The sequence below is a fragment of the Elaeis guineensis genome, chromosome 1, assembly GCF_000442705.2.
Source record: "Elaeis guineensis isolate ETL-2024a chromosome 1, EG11, whole genome shotgun sequence".
Taxonomy (NCBI): Eukaryota; Viridiplantae; Streptophyta; class Magnoliopsida; order Arecales; family Arecaceae; genus Elaeis; species Elaeis guineensis.
The window spans coordinates 116,495,810-116,518,006 of NC_025993.2; the positions used below are offsets into that span (position 1 = coordinate 116,495,810).

General features: G+C 38.3%; 1 protein-coding gene across 1 annotated transcript; it reads left to right on the forward strand.

The window, feature by feature from the left end:
* The first annotated feature begins 19,759 nt into the window (after positions 1-19,759).
* On the forward strand, positions 19,760-21,126 carry LOC105038761 (sufE-like protein 2, chloroplastic). The gene has a single exon (XM_010914648.4). The coding sequence runs from the start codon at positions 20,180-20,182 to the stop codon at positions 20,852-20,854; it is 675 nt and encodes a 224-aa protein (XP_010912950.1). The 5' UTR covers positions 19,760-20,179; the 3' UTR covers positions 20,855-21,126.
* The last annotated feature ends 1,071 nt before the right edge of the window (positions 21,127-22,197 follow it).

Sequence of the window (22,197 nt, forward strand, 5' to 3'; positions counted from 1 at the left end):
CTATAGTGTCATCCCATCATCTAATGGTGAAATTCTCTCCTCCAGAAGGGGTCGGCGAGCTTCGAAGAAATCAATAGCTTGCAAAGAAATATTATATGGTGACCCTACGAGGAGCAGCACTTGTGGAACAATCGACGGATGAACTAGATGTATGGGATGAGAGTACCCATTGGTGAAGATCCAAATAAAGTGGTCTAGATCGGCTCAAGCTTATGTGAAGAAGATCGTCTGCATCTCATCTCTTTTCTACGAGCAAATACTGATGTATTTGCTTGATCAGCATCAGATATACCAAGTGTAGATCTAGAAGTCATGGTACACCAATTCAATATGGATCCAAGTATCGCTCGATCAAGTAGAAGAAACATCCTTTTGCCCCTGATCGACAGAAAACTATACAGGAAGAGGTGGACAAATTCTTAAAAGTTGGGTTCGTATGAGAAGTATATTACTCAAAATGGCTAGCTAATGTTGTCCTCGTCCCAAAATCAAATGAAAAATTGCATGCATGCATTGACTACACCAGCCTCCACATGGCATGCCTAAAGGACAGTGACCCCCAGTCTCGTATTAATCAACTGGTGGATGTGACCACAGGATATCAGCACCTTTCATTTATAAATGTATTCACCAGATACAATTAGATCTGGATGGCCCCCAAGGATGAGGAGAAAATCTCTTTTATCACTGATCAAGGTCATTTTTATTACAGGGTCATGCCATTTGATCTCAAAATGCAGGGGCAACCTACCAATGACTTGTTAACAAAATCTTTAAGACATAGATCGATCAGAATATGGGGGTATATATCGATGACATGTTGGTCAAAAGTCGAATTGTGGAACATCATATTGTCGATCTTGAGGAATTATTTGCAGCACTACGGTGATTTTGGATGAAGCTCAATCCTAGCAAATGTGCATTCGATGTCATCACTGATAAATTCTTCGGCTTTATGGTGTTTCAACGAGGGATCGAGGCAAACCTAAAGAAAATTCAAGCTCTCCAAAAAATGAAGCCATCGAGGATGATTAAAAAATGCAGCATTTGCCTGACAGGATTGTAGCTTTGAACAGATTTCTTTCTAGGTCGGCTAAAAAGAGCCTGCCTTTCTTTAAAGCTCTCAAACAGACGAAGAACTTCTAATGGTCGGAGGAGTGTCAAGCTACCTTCGAAGATTTAAAAAAAAATTTTGGCTCACCCCCACTTCTTAGTAAGTCTGAACCCAGAGAAGTATTGTACTTGTACTTTACTATTTCTCCTACTGTAATCAGTTCCGTCCTTGTCCGCCAGAAAGCCAAGGTGCAAAAGCTGATCTACTTCGTCAATCGGATACTCCATAATACTGAGACAAGGTACACGAAGCTTGAGAAGATGGCTTATACTCTGGTGATATCATCCAAAAAGTTGCGACCGTACTTCAAGCTTATACTATCACCGTCCTCACTAATTAACGCATAAGATCAATACTCCATTGGACAGAGACCTCAGGCGATTAGTCAAATGGGCCATTGAGCTGGGTGAATTTGATATTAAGTACCTATCTCGACTGTCCATCAAAGCTCAGGCATTGGCTGATTTTGTCCTAGAATGTACTATCCTGGATGAGGAACAGAATGCTGAAGAAATCATCTCATCGACCTACGAATGTTGGATTCTCTATATAGATGGATCCTCGAACACCACAAGCGTGGGAGTAGGATTGATCCTAACCAGTTTAGATGGAGTGGTCATAGAATACGTCTTGCGCTTCGAGTTTTTCACCTCCAATAATCAAGTTAAATATGAAGTGCTGGTGATCGGACTGAGGATGGCAAAGGATCTAGGAGTGAAGCACCTCAGAGTTCATAGTGACTCATTACTCATTATCGATCAAGAGCAGAGAGAATATGAAGCTTGAGAGCTGAACATGATGAAGTACTTACAGAAAGTCAAAGATCTTACCTCCAGCTTCAATACAATGAATATCCTACAGATACTTAGGATAGAAAATATTCAAGCCGACCTACTTTCGAAGCTAACAACAGTGGGTGCGGCCGACCTAAAAAGAACCTCATATCTCAAAACTCTTGAAAAATCGAGCATTGAGGAGCCTAAAGTAATGCAAACTGACCTTGAGCCGAGCTAGATAGATCCCATTTTACATTATTTACAAGATGGAACATTATCTGCTGATCGAGATGAAGCTAAAAAGTTGAAATATCTTACCGTCCAGTACCTTGTCTATGATCGAAAGTTGTATAAGAGGTCATTTACCCTACCTTTGCTTCAGTGTCTCCATCCTTCAAGCTGAGTACACTCTATGAGAAGTTCATGAGGAGATCTACGGTAGTCACTTGGGGGGTAAGACTCTTGCTCATAAAGTGCTGCAATAAGGGTACTTTTGACCAATCATGTAAAAAGATGCTGCTGACCTGGTGAACAGGTATGACCAATGCCAGAGGACTTCAAACATTCAGCACCGACGTTCTACCTCTTTGGCTCCAATTATAATCCCATGGCCTTTCACTCAATAAGGAAAGGACATCCTTGGATCCATCCCAATGGTAACAACACAGAAGAAATTCCTGCTCGTCGCAATCAACTACTTCATCAAGTGGATCGAAGTGAAAGCACTAGCGACTATCACTTCGATAAAGGTATATGACTTCATGTGAAAATCAATCATCTGTTGATTTGATCTATCATAAGTGATTATCACCGATAATGGACAATAGTTTGATAATCCAAAGTTCAAAAGATTCTGCAATGGATTGGGCATCAACCACAAGCTGACTTCTATAGCTCATTCTCAGAGTAATGACGAAGCTGAGGTGACGAACAGAATCTTGCTGTAAGGATTGAAAGCTTGGCTCGATCAGACAAAGGGATTGTGGGTTGAAGAGCTATACCATGTGCTATGGACGTATCAAATGACTCAGTGACTTTCAACAGGAGAAACCCTTTTTAGACTGGTCTTCAGCACTGAAGCTGTCATACCACTTGAGATCGGCCTGCCAATGCTACAGATAGAAGAATTTGATACAGATTGAACTGAGAGCAAATTTAGACTTACTGAAAAAAACTTGGGAGCGGACATGAATCCGGATGGCTAACTATTAATAGAGGATAGCTCGATATTACAACTCCTGAGTTAAAGAAAAATTTTTCTTGATAGGGTAGCTAATTCTTCACTGAGCTGAGATTTTTCATCCAACAAAGCAATCAAAGCTTGCGTTGAACTAGGAAGATCCTTACCGTATTGCTGCATCGTCCGATCAGGAGTTTATCGACTCAGACAGCTAGATGGAACTTCGATCTCTAGAACTTGGAACATCAATAATTTACATATCTACTATCCTTGAACTGTAATATTCGTTATTATTGAAGCGAATAATAAATTACTTCTTTATTTTATTGAACTATGTGTTCTTTTGAAAAATATATGCTCTTCGCCTATAAACGAAATATGGAATGTTCACCATGCAGATCTTTGAAACACGTGATCCTCGACTACGGTCGAGGAATAGAATGCATTCTTCATCAACTCAAACATGCGATCTTCGGCTACGATCGAGGAACGAAATATATTCTCCATCAACTCAAACATGTGGTCCTTAGCTATGGCCCACGAATAGAATATGTTCTCCATCAACTCAAACACGCGGTCCTCAGTTACGACCCACGAATGGAATGTATTCTCCATCAACTCAAATATGCGGTCTTCGGCTATGATCGAGGACTGGAGTGCGCATATAAATTCTTAAATATATAATCCTCGGATACGGTTGAAGAAGTGGAATGGATCTATATAACTCTCCACATAGTCTGCAGCCATGACTTGGGACCAACTGTCTTGATTCTCATCAATTTTTTTTTCTCATCATTGGGAAAATAGCCTACGACCAACAAGTGCTATCTCAAAGAACTCAATGAAGGTCGATAATCGATCTTGACAATTAATCAGGTAAAGAAACTATTTTCATTGAAAGGAAAAGTTTTTACAAGTAAAGATTGGTCTGTTACAAAATACCTCGATAACAATCGAGATTGCAAAATGGGACCGATCAAAGAAGCTCAGACATGCTCGAGTTGGGATACAAAAAATAAAAGCAAAAAGCTTTAGGCCTGGGGGTAGGCAGATCTTCAACTTCAGCTTGGTCGGAAAGAACGATAACAGCCGAAGGAGGGGCTGGAACTGCTTCCTCGACTATCCTATCTTCCTGCTTTGGGTTGAAGAGATTCTCAACTTGCAAACCTTCATCTCCACCCTCACCGACCTCCTCCTCATCATCTGACTCCAACAGACTGAGATCAAAATCCAGAGCTATCTTCTTGACCTTCTCTTTGAGGTCAGAGATACCCTACGCATATGAGGCCACACCGAAGTCCACTTTGATGTCGCAGACTCGATCGAAGATTTGAAGGCCTCAACCACAGTGACCTTCGGCTCATCTTCGTATTTTTTCATCTCGACTGAAAGTCGAGCTTCAGATTCTACCCGAGCTTTAGAAAGCTTGAATTTCAGTTGCTTCACTTCTTCTTCCAGTGACTTGGCCTTCTTTACAACTTTAAATGATGATCGTCACTTACTCGAAGCATGGAGTCATATGCATCGTGCATCCGAAATGCATCGCCTTCAGCATTGAAGGCTTCGACATCGGTCGGTAGGAGGATCGACTGCATCAAGGACTAGGCAACTCAAAAATTGTTGATACCCATCCTGGTGTCCTGGGCCTCAGTGCCTGAAGAAGCTTCCACTGGAGTAGAAGACCCATCTTGTACTTCGATCGGATGCGAGGACATCTTCACAAAATTTTTGAGCCTGCTCGAGCTTCTCTACGATGAAGATGCAGAGGTTGGGGGTAGGTTCCCCCAAAATGGCAGACTATAATAGCACCACCGCCCTTGCAGGTATCAAAGACTCCTTCCTCGGGGTTTCGCTCTATTGGATGTGTGTCATAGAAGTCAATCTTAACTGACATATACTTTTCTTTAGGGTATATTTTTATACTTATTGGGCAGTCTTAATAACCAATCATGTTTATGTGTCCATAATTTATCCTAAAAATTAACAAAGATGATTTTGTATATTTTCAAGGTATTGAAAATTTGAGACATACATCATTAGTGGTTAATTTTTAAATGCTTCCAATCGAAGGATCGTCACAGAGGACAGTGATCAATCCATTTGAAATCGATGCATAGATCACCTTTCTTTTAGGGCAGATGAGTCTTGAGTCTGCGGTGTAGAGACACTGAGGTAAGAGTACAAATGGTTGTTAGAGAATAACTTGCACTGAGTATGACCAACACAAAAAATCACTTGGATATCTACTCACTCGTCAGTGGTCTTTCGATGCTGCAGTGGTGTGACTGATCTTTTGACCTACGATGTATTGGCTATTCGTAGTGAGGCTACATAATTTGACTGTACATTCTCTTGATCCCTAGCCATATGGATTCTTGCTGTGTATGTTGGCTATGTAGGTTCGGATTCACTGTTTGGAGTAGGATACACCTAGATAGAATTTATCGATCTTGAGAGAAAAAAAGAAGTCCTATGCGATTCGTAAGACTGAGTTCAGAAAATCTCTGATCAGAATAAGTGTGAATACTGAAAAAGAGTTTTTACGAAATTCATAAATGAATTCAAATCGAGCCAATCTAGTATATGACTGACGATGGAGTTTGAAGAGTTCTCCATGACCTCCGTCAAGTCGGGACTCTCGATAGAAGAATTGTATCACACGATAACTGCACTTAGAGTTCACTTGTTTGTTCTACTGGGTTGTCACTACATGTTGCTAGATATCATTGATGGATCGTGAGAACTCACTAAGATTATTTTCGGATCAACGATCTTTGTTGAGATAAGTTGGAATCGTTTCAGTCTATCAAAAAGAATTTCGATGATATTATGATGGAGATCACGATATGTCTCACTATCAGACAGAATAGAATCTAAGAGGTCACACACAAAAAGAGCTTGACCTAATCAATGGTTTGGATCATATTCAAATTATCAATCGGATTGATAATTTAAATTTTAGAAACTGCTAATTTGTAAGCATTATAGTTTTGGCAGTTACTAATTATTAGTGCAGGGACTTAATTGCAAGTGTTGTAATTTTTTTGGAGCTGATTAAATTATAAATTAAGTTTTAATTAATTTAAATTAAATTAAATTAATTTAATTTAATTTAATTTAATATTAATTAAGTTTAATTATCCAAATCAGATTTGGATTTCAAGCCTGATTGGATCAGACTTGATAGTCTTTTCGAATTCGGCTCGTTTTGGACTCGATTTGAATCTGATTGAGATTCTATTTGAACCAGATGAGCTATGACTCGAAGAATCCAAGTTCTCTGAGACTCTCTCTCTAAAAATCATACTAAAAAGAGAAGTGAGGTATTATTTTTTTCATCCTTCTTTCTTCACGTGCGTGAAAGGAGAGGGGGTGCTAATAGTTGGCGCCCCATCTTATCTGGAAGTCTTTTTTATTTAATTTTTTTTTATTTAAATTTGATTTAAAATAAGATAGAAATATTTTAGATTGGGACATAAAAATATTTTTTTGTATGATAAAAAAATTAGAGAAAGAGAACGTGCGCTAATTGTTGGCGTGAGACATCTCTCCTTCTTTCTTCCCTTATCTCAACGCACATCTATCCTTTGATTTATTTTTGAACGCCTTGGATTAAAAGAGATGAGATCTCTTGGGCATTAAGAAGGAGTTATGCGTGGGATTTGAGATGTGGTGTGATAAAAAATTAAAAGAGGATGCATGAAGGGAGGTGGCATGCGTTAGATGCGAGAGGCTTCTTTCTTACATCTTTCTCTCCTCCCCAATACCTCTTCCTTCCTTCTCTACTTCATGTCCATGCCCAGATATGATAAAGATCAGATCTAAGAAGAAAAAGAAAGAGAAGAAGAGAAGAAGAAGAGTTTTTTTTCTCTTCATGGTGATCTGGTTTAGATCCCATAGGATCTATGTGAAAGAGTTCGTGCAATGATTTACTTCTTCAAGATTTAGAAGAAGAGATCAAGATCTATGGATAAGGAGTGAGATCTGCAAGGTGCTAGCACATTGGTGATCTCGATGCTCCAATCAGACAGCTCTGTGTGGATACCAACAGAGGTCAGGCATGTGCGTGGCTACGATCAGAACCCGAGACATCCGCAGGATCCGAGATATGGAGATTCGATCTCCATTTTATTTTTCTAACAATTTATTTTCTATTTCAGATATCATATCGTGGGTATATGTTCATATAAAGTTCTTTACTATAATTTTTTGATCTGATATGTAAATAAATTAAAATTATTTTAATTTATTTATTTTTACTGTATAGATATCTAAAAAAATTTTGAACTACACGTACGAAACTGTAGTATTTTCTAATAGTGGTATCAGAGCATAGGTTCTGATACGAATATGAAACCTCCTCAGATCTGATATCTAGTTTGTAAAAATCAGATCGAAAGATTAGTAGATGATCACATCATACTAAAATAAGATTGCCCTGGCATAACCCCTGTTATGCTGAACGGTTGTCTTAAAACGATGTAGAACATCGATTAAAGTTAGATCTATTTTTATGCATGCTGTTATATGATTACAGGATTATTTTAGATATAAAATTATTTTAGATCTGAAATAAATTATGTGTTATTCAGATCTAAAATTAGTTTTAGATCTGAATATATTAATTAGGATATAGTTTGGATCTAGTATGGTTTGCTGAAATTTTTCTTATATGCATAGAATCAAAGTTATGATTCATATGTTGGACATGTGAAAGATATATTGATCTGATTTTAAATTGATTACATATGTAATATGTTAGATTAAATTTTTAGTAGCTTAGTAATCAAATTGGGATAGTCACCATGGCCGTCTGGTCATAAGATGATAAAGGGATTAAAGTCCCTCTCTTGTCCATTCAATGGGTCTCTCTTATGACGTGTAGGGATGCCGACTGTGATGTTTACTATATACATGAACAGTGAATAAAAAATTATAATTATTATATTTTTTAATTTAAATCATATTATGTATGTATTTTTATATATTTTAGATCGTTAAAATATTATATTTGATATATTGTTTGACACACGATCTAAAACTTAATTTCTGTAAAATCTTAGATCCAAAACCCTAGGCTTTGTTTGCATGAGAGCATGAAACTGTGACTAGTATGCCTTTGGAGTTGACTCGATTTTTAATTGGATCGACTCGAGTGCTTGGTGGGTTGACTTATTTTTATTGGAGTCGACTCAAGACCTTGGTAGGTCGGCTCATTTGTTGATGAACCGACTCAATTGTGCATTTTAGGTCTATAGATTTTTATTTGTCTCAGTATGTGCCGACTCACTATGACAAATCGATTCGTGTACTAGGATGGATCGATTCGACTATGTGAACAATCATATTATATGGGATACAATATAAATAATTTAGATTAGAAAATATTTTGAGATCTAAACCCAAATCCATATACATAATGCACTTAATTAAGAATTAAGATTTGAAATTATAAGATCTAAAATTATAAATTTAAGATCTAAATTTTAATACATAAAATATGGGCTTCGGGTATGAGTTGAATAAATTAGGCTTAGAGACTAAACTACAACTAGGGTCATTGATTAGATCAGATTAGAATCCATTTTGATTTTGAGCAGTTGATCGAACCTAATCAAGAATTGATTAGGATTAAGTCAAAGAAGCTCAAAATTGAATTTAGTTGTAGTTGATTAAATTGATTCCATGTGATGTGAATTGATTAAGTCAAGACCGAATTTAGCTTAGTGGTTCGAGTCCGGATCTATAGATTAACCTAATTAATTCTAATCAACCAATTTGGTATCTAAGATAAGTATTAGATGGTGGTTATTTAATTGGTTCCATTGTCTAATCTGACCAATTCATTGATGTCTAAAGAAAGCAATTGAGGGACCTCCACTCATCTTTACTTATCTAGCCATCTTGGGAGATTATATTTTGTATTAGGTTACTTGTTGACTCGAGTTCACCCATGCCGACTAGGTTGGTCAGATATGAAATATGCTGACCTAAATCAGATTAGTTATTATATCAGATGTATATGACTAATTAGAAGAGACATGAACCCAAATCTCCTCACTGAATATTAAGTCTACTGATTTTCCACCGTTGTAGAGATGCGGGTGCCTTTTCTGGCATTGATCGTTCTCGACTGGTTATAGTGGTTCGGTTGCATCGAAAAGGCACAACTACTCTATTGGCATTAGATGCCCCAAAGGAAAGATGGAGTTGGGTCTAATAACTGTTAGGTGAGGGACTCAATGATGGCTTTACACTCGCTGGTGAACGGTGGGTCAGACTTAACTAAGGAATGTGCCAATAACTGTTAGGTGAGGCCACAGAACTTAAAGACCAAGTCGCTGCAACATGTTTAGAGAAGCATCTGGATAAAAAATTATCTATGCATTGATATACGTGTTATCAATAACTGTTAGATGAGGTACCGTATATCGATGGGACTGCAGCATCTACTAGAACCTATTATCACGTTAGGATTTTTGTTTCTTCATCCGAGGAGTGTGAGTGACTTAAAAAATTAGTGAAACTTTTTATTTATTTTTAAGGTCTCTAAAATAAACTATTATAAGTACAATCATCTAATTAAAACTTTACTCTCTATGATTAAGTTTTCAGCTTCCAACACTCTAGCTCGAATCCTAAATATCTACCACTTAACTGAAACGATTACATATTCTAGCTCAAAAATCTAAGAATAGTTCTTAGCTTTTAGAAATTAAGCCATATTTTTTATCAGGTTAACCTAATGTCATCAGCTTGTTCAATCCATAGTCAACGAGCTATACTTGACAAATAGTTGGATATTGACAATTAAGTTAGATACTATAAATTAGATTCCATAGTCGATGAAATCCAATATATGCATAAGGATATGTAGACTGTCAATGACATGTTGACTCATCTGTAATAGTTGTAGATGATCAGAGTTGCATAATGCATGAGATGCGTGATGGGCAGTTTGTCCATGATCGATGATCAAAGATATTAAAGAACTTGAAAAGCTCGACATAACTATGCATAAAAAATTGCTAATAGATTTGATCCTATAATTTTTGATTCATATGGATAGTTTATGAAACTATTATATGAATAAATATTATAGCACCTTAACTGAATTGGTCGATATGTTGATAATTAAAAAATCTTGAAAAGTTCAAAGGTACATACCTGAAGAACCTAAAAGAAATATTTGCATACCTTCGGAAGGTATGTCGAATTGTTCAAAATTGATCTCACAGTTTTTTCTTTTTTATTAGACTTTAGTGCATATTACACACTTTAATATAAGGTCTAAGGAAGGAAGAGGACTGAGGAAAGATGAAGTGACTCTTTTGAGTCGGCAATTATGCAAAAATTGCACTGGGCTATGAGCACCTAATCTCGGTGATTACTGTTTGGATTTAATTTTTGTTATTTGCATGGTATGATGCATTTGTAAAAATTATTGGAGTAAAATAATGAATGCCATTGGGTCTAAGAGATTTAGAATCAGATAACCTGAAGTATATAGATGATTCTTTTGGTTATGTCATGTATGAAAAGAAATAACTTGTCGATTGGAGAAAATGGGCCTTTGGGCTCATTGACTATTAAGTCATATCTAGTCTGTGAATCATCTCTTTGAGGATTAATGATCAAGATATCCTTTATGGGTTAAAGGAATAGGATCATTGAAATATTTATCCTAATATACATACGATGTGCATGGCCCATTTGATGAGCCAGACTAGGAGATTATCACTACTTCATCACCTTTACCGATGAACAGTCATGATATAGGTATATATGTGAGATATAAATGTGAAAGTCTTTGAAATATTCAAAGAATTCAAATGTGAAGTAGAAAAGATAAATCAAAAAATTTTTAAAGGTACTTTGATTGGATCGAAGATGCAATACCAATTAGAAAATTTGTTGATTATCTAAAAAGAATGACATAGTTTCATGATGGAATTCTTTTTGTACACCTCAGCTCAACGGTGTATCTGTGAGAAGCGATGGCACTATATGAGATATGGTCCAATCCATCATGAATATCACTAGTTCAATTATTGTTTCTTTAAGAACAAGATTTAATTTCTGGAATCTAAATTAGATTTTCTCTAAAGTTGGTTTCACCACACCATATGAGATATGATATGGTGGACAAGTTAGAGGATAGGTCTGTGAAAACTCATTTATAAGATATCCCAAAAGGTGTTTGAGATATCACTTTATATTCCTAGTGGTTCACAATGTGATTGTGAGCAATTATACTATTTTCTTGAAAATAGTGAGAGGATGAACTCAAAGAGAAAGTCTCCAAAGAACAACGAGTCACAAGACCTATACAATCTATTTAAGATGAGCCAGTATATGTAGTACTTTCTCCACCTCGTCAATCTAGTAGGATCTCCTATTCTTTAAAAAAATACTTGGTATTCTTATAAAGAATTTAGAGAAAGTGTTTCTCGAGTGAGTTTGAGAACATAGGGATAATCCCAAAATCTACAACGATATGATATGAGGAATCATATAGTTACATGAAGATCAGTGGAAGGGTTCCATGCTGACATCGGTTATGATGTGGTTACATATAAAATTTTCTTTTCAAAATCTAGATCAAATATTTTGAAAATAAAAGGTTTATAGAGATAGATCCTAAAAAGATGTTTGGTTTTCACAGATAAGTACATAGAAGAGATGCTGAAAGGGTTCCGCATTGAAACCTTCAAAAGAGATCCATTATCTTCCTGGGCATAGGTATATGCCATGCTATGTACTTGATTTGATATATCTTGCTGTGAAAGTCACGAGCAGATATTAATCGAATCTAGGCTAGGAGCATTGGATTACTGTGAAGATGTCCCTAAGTACTTGAGAAGCACTAAGAGATTATTCTTCATATTTGAAGAAAGATTAGAGCTAAGAGTGGGAGGATACACTGATGCTGATGATGGAATATCTACATCAGCATATATTCTTAAGTTATGTTGGTTCGATATGATGGAAGGGTTCCAGGCAATCGACCAATGGAAGCTGAATATGCTAAGATATGCAGGATACGTTCTGGTTCTTATGATAGTTGCGGAACTATATGTCATATCATTAGATGCTATGACATTGTACTGCAAAGATAATGGTCTATAGCCTTTGCTAAGGAGCCAAAATCTCACCAGAAGTCTATGCACATAGAGCAGGGATATACGTGATTACCTCAAGTAGAAATACATGGAGGTAAGGAGACTAAACTCCACATAGAATATGGTAGGTCCAAGTCACTTAGCCAGCTAAACACTAAAGCCTGTATTCAGAAGATGGGGCTTAGGTATATGGCAGATTGACTTTAGTGCAAGTAAAAGTTTGTTGGATGTGTGTCCTAGAAGCTAATCTTGACTGGCACATACTTTTTTCTAGGACATATTTTTGTTCTTGTTGGGCAGTCTTAATAATCAATCATGTTTATGTGTCCATGATTTGTCTTAGAAATTAATAAAGATGATTTTGTATATTCTCAAGATATTGAGAATTTAAGATATACATCATTAGTGATTAATTTCTAAATGCTCATGATCGAAGGATCGTTATGGAGGACAATGATCAATCCATTCGAGATCGGTGCATAGATTATCTCCCTTTAGGATAGATGAGTCTCGAGTCTGCGGTGTAGAGACACTGAGGTGAGAGTGCAGGTGGTTGTTAGAGAACAACTTGCACTGAGCGTGACCAACACGAAAAATCACTTGGATGTCTACTCATTCGTCAGTAGTCTTCTCGATACTGCAGTGGTGTGACTGATCCTTTGACCTACGGTGTATTGACTATTCGCAGTGAGGCTACATAGTTTGATTGCACGTTTTCTTGATCCTTAACCATATGGGTCCTTGCTGTGTATGTTGGCTATGTAGGTTCAGGTTCGTTATTTGGAGTAAGATACACCTAGATGGAATCTATCGATCTTGGTAGAAAAGGAGAAATCTTATGCGATTCACAAGATTGAGTTCAAAAAATCTCTGGCCAGAGTAAGTGTGAATACTGAAAATTTTTTTTATGAGATTCACAAATGAACTCGAGTCGAGTTAATCTAGTATATGACTGATGATGAGGTTTGACGAGTTCTCCATGATAATTATGAAGCGAAAATTTAGTGCAGGGGCAAAATGGTAATTTTAAAACTTTTTCAAAATTACTATTTTACAGCAGAATTATTAATTAATCTCATTAATTAATACTAATTAACCCTACACTAGGATCTAAATATGATACAACAGCATGCATTTAAATTTGAAATTCAAATTTGAATCAGTAAACGTTTTACAGTATTGTGTTCAGAACACATCACCTTTTGCGGGTAGTCGATCACCGCAATCTGATCACCGTCGGAGGGCTCTGATCATCACGTCACAGCCATCCAACTGTCTGGCCTCTGCGGATCGTCCACACGAAGCTCCCGTCTGATCAGCTCCTCACGAATGCTAGTTCGTGATTTCACCCTTTTGATGGCAGATGTTGATCGAACTCCTTCGATCGATGTGTGCCGACTTCTTGGATGCTCCAGATCATCTACACAGTTATTTAAGAGGCTGATGGATCTCTCTCTGAAATTTGGTGGACTCACGACACTCGTGGCACACCAATCTCACTTCCCGAACCCTAGGTAGAAACCCTAGGGTACACACCAAAAACCCTGCGCCCAATTTTCTCTCTTTTCTTTCTTTTTCTCTTGGAAGGTTTTGGACCTTCACCTTACGCAGAAGCCTTCCTCATGCCCCAAAGTTTCTCTCTTAATTTTTCTACGCACGTCCCACCTTTGTCCTCTTTTTAAAACAACGTCGAACGTGTCTTATCCGCGTGAGAGGATAAAGACAAGAGGTTACACATTTGAATTCAAATCAAATTTGAATTCAAACGAAAACTAACTTATCCCTATCCTTTTGGGCGTGAGAAGAGAAGGGGCGTGGCTCTTTGTGCGTGAAAAAGTTTCACGAGAAACCTTTTCTCGTGTAAGTAATGTGGCGCACAAAATGGATAAGGATGAAAGGGCAAGTGATAAGTTATCCATTCAAATTCAAACATGCTTTGAATTTGAATGGCTAACTAATTAATTTATCCATCCATATGGCACACAAATGAGGACGTGGGGAAGGGTTTTACGTGAGAAAAATTTCACGAGAAGTTTCTTCTCGTGAATTCAAATGGGTGCAAGGAAGTTGGGTGACGCAGGGAATTTAAAACAAGGTGGTTTGATTCAAATTGAGCCAACCTAGTTTAAAATAGGTTGAGCACAATTAGACCAAATTAAACCCAACATAATTAGGCTTAATTAGGCTTAATAAAATCCTAATCAAATCAGAAATTAACTAAACCTAACCCCTGATCAAATCAGGGACTAAACCACCTTAGCGATTAGGTCAACATTTAACCTAATCGGGTCAATCCAAACTGAATCCAATTCAATTGGACTTGATCCAAAAATAATTACTCAATTAAATTGAGTTAATTAGTGATTAAATCACTAATTAAACCTCTCATAAATGTTGAGTCCAAATCCGATGGGCAATCAGGCATCTGAGACCATCGATATGAAACCCTAATCAAAGAGTTCAAATTTCAAATTCAAAATTCGAAATTCAAAATTTTGACCCCGGTACCCAAAATGTGTGGAACTCATGATTAGAGAATCCTAATTCTCAATCATAGAGTCTCAGATAGATAAGACTCATAATCAGCCATCAGATCAGAAAGGAACCTCTAATGTGTGTGACCCCGCAGGTTCGAACCTAAGCCGGTAGCACAGGAACCAATTTCTGTACTAATCGAAGTGACCATCTAGCAATGGTACCCGACAACCGGATAGGTCGAATAATCGCAATCGCAACATTCAGAACCTACGTGAATATGGTTACCGTATAATTCATCCCTTTTGACCCCTGTGTTTAGGATGACTCAGAGTTAAACTGTCAACCCTGATGATATCATCCGAATCGTGCTCAACTCAATTAGTCCTGTGACTCCTCACTAGGACTACCCTGGCCAAGGTTTTGCTAAATTGAAACACGACTGTACACAGCTCCTAAACTGGAGTGGTCAATCCCATCTTGACACACGCACCGACAAGTCAAGTACTTGACTACACCCAGCAACCTTCCGTCACTGAATTAGAAATTCAGGTAGTCCAGTGCCTAAGTGCAGTGAGTTGCTTGCAAGTCACCGTGGCGGTCTCAGGTCGGAGGGAATTTATACCCATATCCCATCGGAGCAAATCTTGACAGCAGAAATAGCTCCGGAGTTGGTCACGTTCAGTGCAGATGTACCATTACATCTCACCTGTATGCCATACCAGTGTCTCCACACTCTTTGGTTATGAGGACAACCAACCCATATGGCACACAACGACCTATGCTCGATAAATATTGTCGTCCTTGGTAACAACGTATCATTTGGTCGCGAACATGTTTAAGGACTAAACGACAAATCCTCCTTTGTCGAGTCTAAATAGTCCTAAGGACTTCACCACAACACAGGAGTTCATTAGAAGATGAAATATTTGTGATGAAAAAATACCAAAATAACTTTTATTTATTTATAATTCATGTACTAATACAAAAGGAGCACAACCGTCAACAGGCTGACGATTGGCTTTGGGACACTATTCCCAACAAATTATACCTAGGGATTCACTTTTCTATTCTGCTAGGTTGCCACTACATGTTGCTAGACGTTACTGGTGGATCATGAGAACTCATTAAGATCATTTTTGGATCAACGATCTTTGTTGAGATGAGCTGGAATCATTTCAGTCCATCGAAAAGAGTTTCGATGATACTGTGATGGAGATCACGGTATGTCTCACTATCAAATAGAATAAAATTTGAGAAGTCACATACAAAAAGAGCTTGATCTGATCAATGATTTTGATCTGATCAATAATTTAGATCATATTCGAATTATCAATCGGATTGATAATTTAAATTTTAAAAACTGCTAATTTGTAAGCGTTACAGTTTTGACAGCTGCTAATTATTAGCGCAGCGACTTAATTACAAGTGTTGTAATTTTTTTGAAGCTGATTAAATTATAAATTAAATTTTAATTAATTTAAATTTAATTTAATTTAATTTAATTTAATTTAATATTAATTAGATTCAATTATCCAAATCAGATTTAGATTTCAAGCCTGATTGGATCAGACTTGACAGTCTTTTCGAATTAGGTTCGTTTCAGACTCGATTTGAACCCAATTGAGGTCCTATTTGAACCAGATGAACTATAACTCAAAGAGTCCAAGTTTGTTGTGACTCTCTCTTCAGAAATTATGCCAAAAGGAGAAATGGGGTATTATTTTTTTCATCCTTCTTTCTTCACGCGCGTGAAAAGAGAGGTTGGCGCCCCCTTATCTGGAAGTCTTTTTCATCCAAATTTTTTTTATTTAAATTTGATTTAAAATAGGATAGAAATCTCTCAGATTGGGATATGAAAGTATTTTTTTGTGTGATAAAAAAATTAGAGAAAGAGGACGTGCGCTAATTATTGACGTGAGACATCTCTGTTTCTTTTTTCCCTTATCTCAACGCACATCTATCCTTTGATTTGTTTTTGAACACCTTGGATTAAAAGAGATGAGATCTCTTGGGCGTTAAGAAGGAGTTGTGCATAGGATTTGAGATGTGGTGCGACAAAAAATTAAAAGAGGATGCGTGAAGGGAGGTGGCGTGCGTTAGATTCGAGAGGCTTCTTTCTTACATCTTTCTCTCCTCCCCAACACCTCTTCCTTCCTTCTCCACTTTATATCCATGCCCAGATCTGATAGAGATCAGATCTAAGAGAGAAAAAGAGAGAGAAGAAGAGAAGAAGATAGGTTCTTCTTCTCTTCATGATGATCTGGTTCAGATCCCGTCAGATCTACGCGAAAGAGTTCACACAGCGATCTGCTTCTTCAAGATCTGAAAGAAGAGATCAAGATCCATGGATGAGGAGCAAGACCTGCAAGGTGCTAGCACACCGAAGATCTTGATGCTTCGATCAGATAGTTTCATGTGGATACCAGCAAAGGTCGGATGCGTGTGCAGCTATGATCAGAATCCGAAACATCCGTAGGATCCGAGGTATGGAGATTCGATCTTCATTTTATTTTTCTAATAGTTTGTTTTTCTATTTTAGATATTAAATTGTGGGTACATATTCGTATTATGATCTTTACTATGATTTTTAGATCTGATTTGGTTTGTGAATAAATTAAAATTATTTTTATTTATTTATTTTCACTGTATAGATGTCTAGAAAAAATTTTGAACTACATGTACGAAATTGTAACATTTTCTAACACATTTGGCCTCAAGGAGCCCCCAGCAACGGACTGAGCAAGAATGGCTTCGATGCGGCCATGTTTTGGAGCTGGGACCGTGCTCATCATTTTCCTCTTCATGACCCAGTGAAGAGCCTCGGCCTCCTGGGAGTCCATTTCTACATGGCATATGAGGTTAGTAAAATATGTAAAAAATGATGAGCTAAAAAAGATGTATGAAAAGTAACTCACTCTTTGGGTCGGCTAGACTTAATCCAGTCTGAACAAAGTATCCTCAGTAAGAAATTCAGCTAGCGAATGGAGAGTCTGACTGAAGATCCGCTTCAACACCTCCTCCTCGGCATCAAACAAAATTGGAGCCCTGACCACCGACCTATAAGGTCTATCCCATGATGTGCAGAAGTCTCAGGATTGCTCGACTGAAATGAAAAAAAAATGCTTTTTCCAATTGTGAACTGAAGAAGGAGCACCTCGAAGAGATGACATCTCCACCGAGGAGAAACATACCACCACCCTTTCTCTGTGGGATACTTCTTTAATGTGAAGAAGGCTCGAAGAGGATGGGAGGTTGGCTCGACCTCGAGGAGAAGGTAATGAACAAAAAAATCTACGATCTGACACCATAAATTCGGTGTGATACTACAAAAACTTACTCTATATAATTTAAGAAATTTCATTATGAGATAGTGGAAAGGCAGCCGAACTTCGATCTTCAGAGCTTCCTCGTATAAGCCAACTTGGCCTGGATGAGGAAGAGCTATTCTTTCATCCAGAACGACGACCTCCAATCTAAATTTGATCAAAATTTGAAATTTCAATCTGATAATTTTCAAGTCCTTAGAGGTGAGGACAAAATTTACTTTATATGGACCGAAGTCCGGAACCTCAGGTCTTCTCGAGGAACAAACAACATTGGATTCGGGGTCTACACTCCTAATGTCATTCCCCGAGCTCAATGTCTCGAGGGTAGCACTTCTAACATCATCGCCTGAGCTTAATGCCTCAAAATCTACACTCCTAAAATCGTCACCTGTACTCTAGGTATCGAGGGATGTGCTAGACTCACTCGTAATTGAGAAGAAAAGAACTGACTTAAAAATAAAATGACCGAACAAACAAGGAACGAGGTGCAGAGGTAGCTCGGCTTTACCTGAGCAAATATGCAGAATCACCAAGTGCCAAAGTTCCCCCTCCGAATAGTAGAAGCAGTAAAAAGGAAATTACTATGGCCCTATTTATAGAAGTCTGGAATAGCTCCGATCTATTGACGATTTACCTCCCCCTGGTGATTGGATGGATGTGGCTCCCACGGATCAGAGAAACCTACATTCCAGATTTAAAGATGTTTCACCTCAATTGTTCGATTCTTGACACATGTTCCAATGAACAGTTCGACTATCTCAGCCTTGACCTCGAATCAGATACTCTCTTCGATCGACCTATTAGTAGCTCGACCTCAAGAGTGGGGGCATCTGTTGTAGACTTGTACTTTGACCTCGGCCAAAAGATCCTCATCACCGTCGAGCTAGTCACAACCAGAGCTATTGGAGGTGGTGCTCATCGGACTAAAGGGCAGATGTGGGTGACCTATTTCATATCACCAACCTACTTCAACAAGCATGACGACAAGCACCCGCTCCGCCAACTTCAGTTCTCCGGCCTGGACGACTTACTAGATCAGCCATAGATGAAGACAACCAACTAGGTCAACTGTATCCGAGCTAGTCCCTTTACTAGCAAGTTCGTCCTTCCTCCAAACTGAAAAAGTTCAGATGAGGAAGAATTCTTTCATGATCAAATCTCCTGTAAAAGAAAAGTTCTTCTTCGAATCCATCTATACAACAAATTCGAAAATCATCAGGACTCCAAGTCGAATACATCTCAAACTCCTCTCCTATCAATTAAAAGCTCCAAGACCCTCCAAAGTAAGCAATCAATCAATTCTTAATTCTTTTCTCTCATCGTTCTTCATTTTCTGACTTGAACGTCAAAGGATCTATACCAGAGCCATCCTCCAATATGGATTTATTTTGTAGATGTTCGTGTGAAGTTTCAGTGGTGGATCTACTTCGACCATATCTATCTCGATGATCGACCTAAGATAGAAAGATTGACAGCAACAAATGATTTTTTAAAAATAAAGTTAGCCGCCCACTATCACGACCTCTGGCCAAGCCGAGAGACACCACAAAAGATCACAAACAATATCCTTGTATAAAATTCTAATGACCTCTCCCACACATAAAATCCATCATATTTAATTGTTCGTCCAAATATATAAAATATAGTGTAAGGAAAAATAATAATATTTCTTCCTTCGTCAATCTTTTTGGCTACGGAGAGAGACTTCCATTTGCCTTCCTCCCGGTGTATTGGAAGGTAAAAAAACTGAAAAATAATAGCAGAAGAAGCAATCACCCTTCTCTTTATTGGCCCTCTTGTCATGGAGCATGGATTTCTATGCAGTCGTAGTCTTGTAGATGGACGCTGCTAAGAATTAACAAATGACCATTAATCAAGGCAGTCCACATGTATCTTGCTTGCCATGCCATACATCATGCAATTATACCCATCCATCTTCTGATGGGGGTCATCCAGAGATGTACTGTATTCTATTGTGCTAGATTACACTGTAGATGATCCTGATCGTTCATTACCCATCACTGTAACGTGCCCTTTCCACCCTTCAGTTCTCTGTAAAATTCTAAATAATAAATTTTGAGCGTCAACCCTCCCTTTCACTTTCAACAAACCCGCCACTTTTTTCTCCCAGCCGATCAAAGAAGTACGAGAGAGCGAGAGGGGAAAAGAAAGGGAAAGAAAGAATGGACCACGCCGCTCTCGCGATAAGGCTTCTCAACGCGATGCCTAACCCTAATTCCTCTTCCCCGTTCCTCTCCACGAGGTGTCGACCATCCCGGAGGCCGCTCTCCCTCTCCGTGCGCTGCCTCCAGACCCCCAACCCCACACCCGCCCCCGCCCCTCCCCCAACCCCCGGCTCCCTTCTCCCCTGCTCCGCCGTCGCCGCCGCCGCCCAGGAGGCCCCCTCCGCCAACCTCCCCCGCCTCCGCCTCCGCCGCCTCGTCGACGAGTTCCGCTCCCTCCCCGAGCCGATCGACCGCGTGAAGCGCCTCCTCGCCTACGGCTCCGCCCTCCGGCCCTTCCCCGAGGCCGCCCGGGTATCCTCCAACCGCGTCGTGGGCTGCACCGCCCAGGTCTGGATCACGGCCACCTTGGATGATCTCGGCCGCATGCGGTTCGCCGCCGATTCCGACTCGGAGATCACCAAGGGGTTCTGCTCCTGCCTCATCTCAGTGCTCGACGGCGCGCTGCCGGAGGAGGTGCGGGAGGTGACGCCAGAGGATTTCGGGGACTTGGATGTGGTCGGAATGCCTGGGAGGGCCAACTCGAGGGTGAACACGTGGCACAATGTGCTGATCAGTATGCAGAAGAGGACAAAGGCGTCGATCGTCGGCGGGAAGGGGAGGCCAACGCGCTAGAGTTTGAGCAATAGAGATGGGTGGCGGAATGGCAGGAGAAGGCCTGGTGGCTTAGTTGAAGCCAATGGAAGGCTTTGGATTGCGATGACTCCAGATGGTGGTCACGAATGTAGAAAAGTATTATTGGAAGGTCCAAATTTATGTGAAAGGACCCTGTTTATCATGTGCCACAGTTGAATGGCCATGAATATCTATTTTAGAAAATGAGAAATGCTGCTGATCAAAAAAATTATATGTTTAGATAAATAAATAAGATCAATTTTAGGATTTAAGTATTTATAGTCTTGATGGTTAAGACTATAGTCAATAAATATATATTTATTGGAACTAGCATATTAATCCACACGATACATGTTTTTTTTATTTTTTTACTTCGAATCTTTCCAAATTCTTTATGCAAGAATATTCTCAAAATAATTTTATTTACATAAGATATGTCTGAAATTTCAATAATAATCCCTATGTTTATTGAATAGGTAGAACAGAGAAATCTATACTCTTTTCAAAAAATTTTCAAAAAAAAAATCTTTAAAATATATAGAAAATCAAATCCATCATGAAAAAAAATATCATTTTTAGAATTATATAAAAATAAGATTTTTCAAACTTATTTTTTTTAATTAGAAATTTCACTTATCTAAAATCATTTGATATCTAAAAATAATTTTAGAATGGATCGATGCAAAGTAGGCATATGAATATAAACCTAATTAAATCTATAATTCTATAATTTTATTCATAAAATTTATAGAATTTTCAGTCTCATCATCAAAACTGCGAGGATTATGGGTTCCAATCACTACCATATATCTCACACCATCATCAGAGTTAAAGTTCGGTGCAGCCCTTCTAGTTCTAGAAATTCTAACTGAAAGCAAAGCACTATGTTGGTCCCCGACGTGGCTACCCGATGTCATCCCTCCAGTCTTTCTCCGGCCAGCTTTTTTTTCAACTCAAATCTAGCTCAAAATTTAGGTATCACTGTTGATGGTACTCAAAATACATCACTTAGGCTGAATACCGAGACAGCAAGATCTCTATCTCACTGCAAACTGAAATTAAAGAAAAAGGATGGATATGGTACCAGCTCTCAACTGACATTGACATCTTTTTTGCAGAAACCTAATATAGTTAGGACCATTAGCATGGAGACTATGAATAGTGGTAGCTCATCTACTCCAGACGATGCTGAACAACCAAGAGATGATTTATCCCTTGGAATAGAAGGGCCAGGTAAAAAATTTACCGAAAATATCTGAATGAAATGATTTTAGCATAAGTTCACATGTTCCAGAATAGAACTATTCAGATCCATCCTTTTCGGATAAAAAAGATAAGGAGAC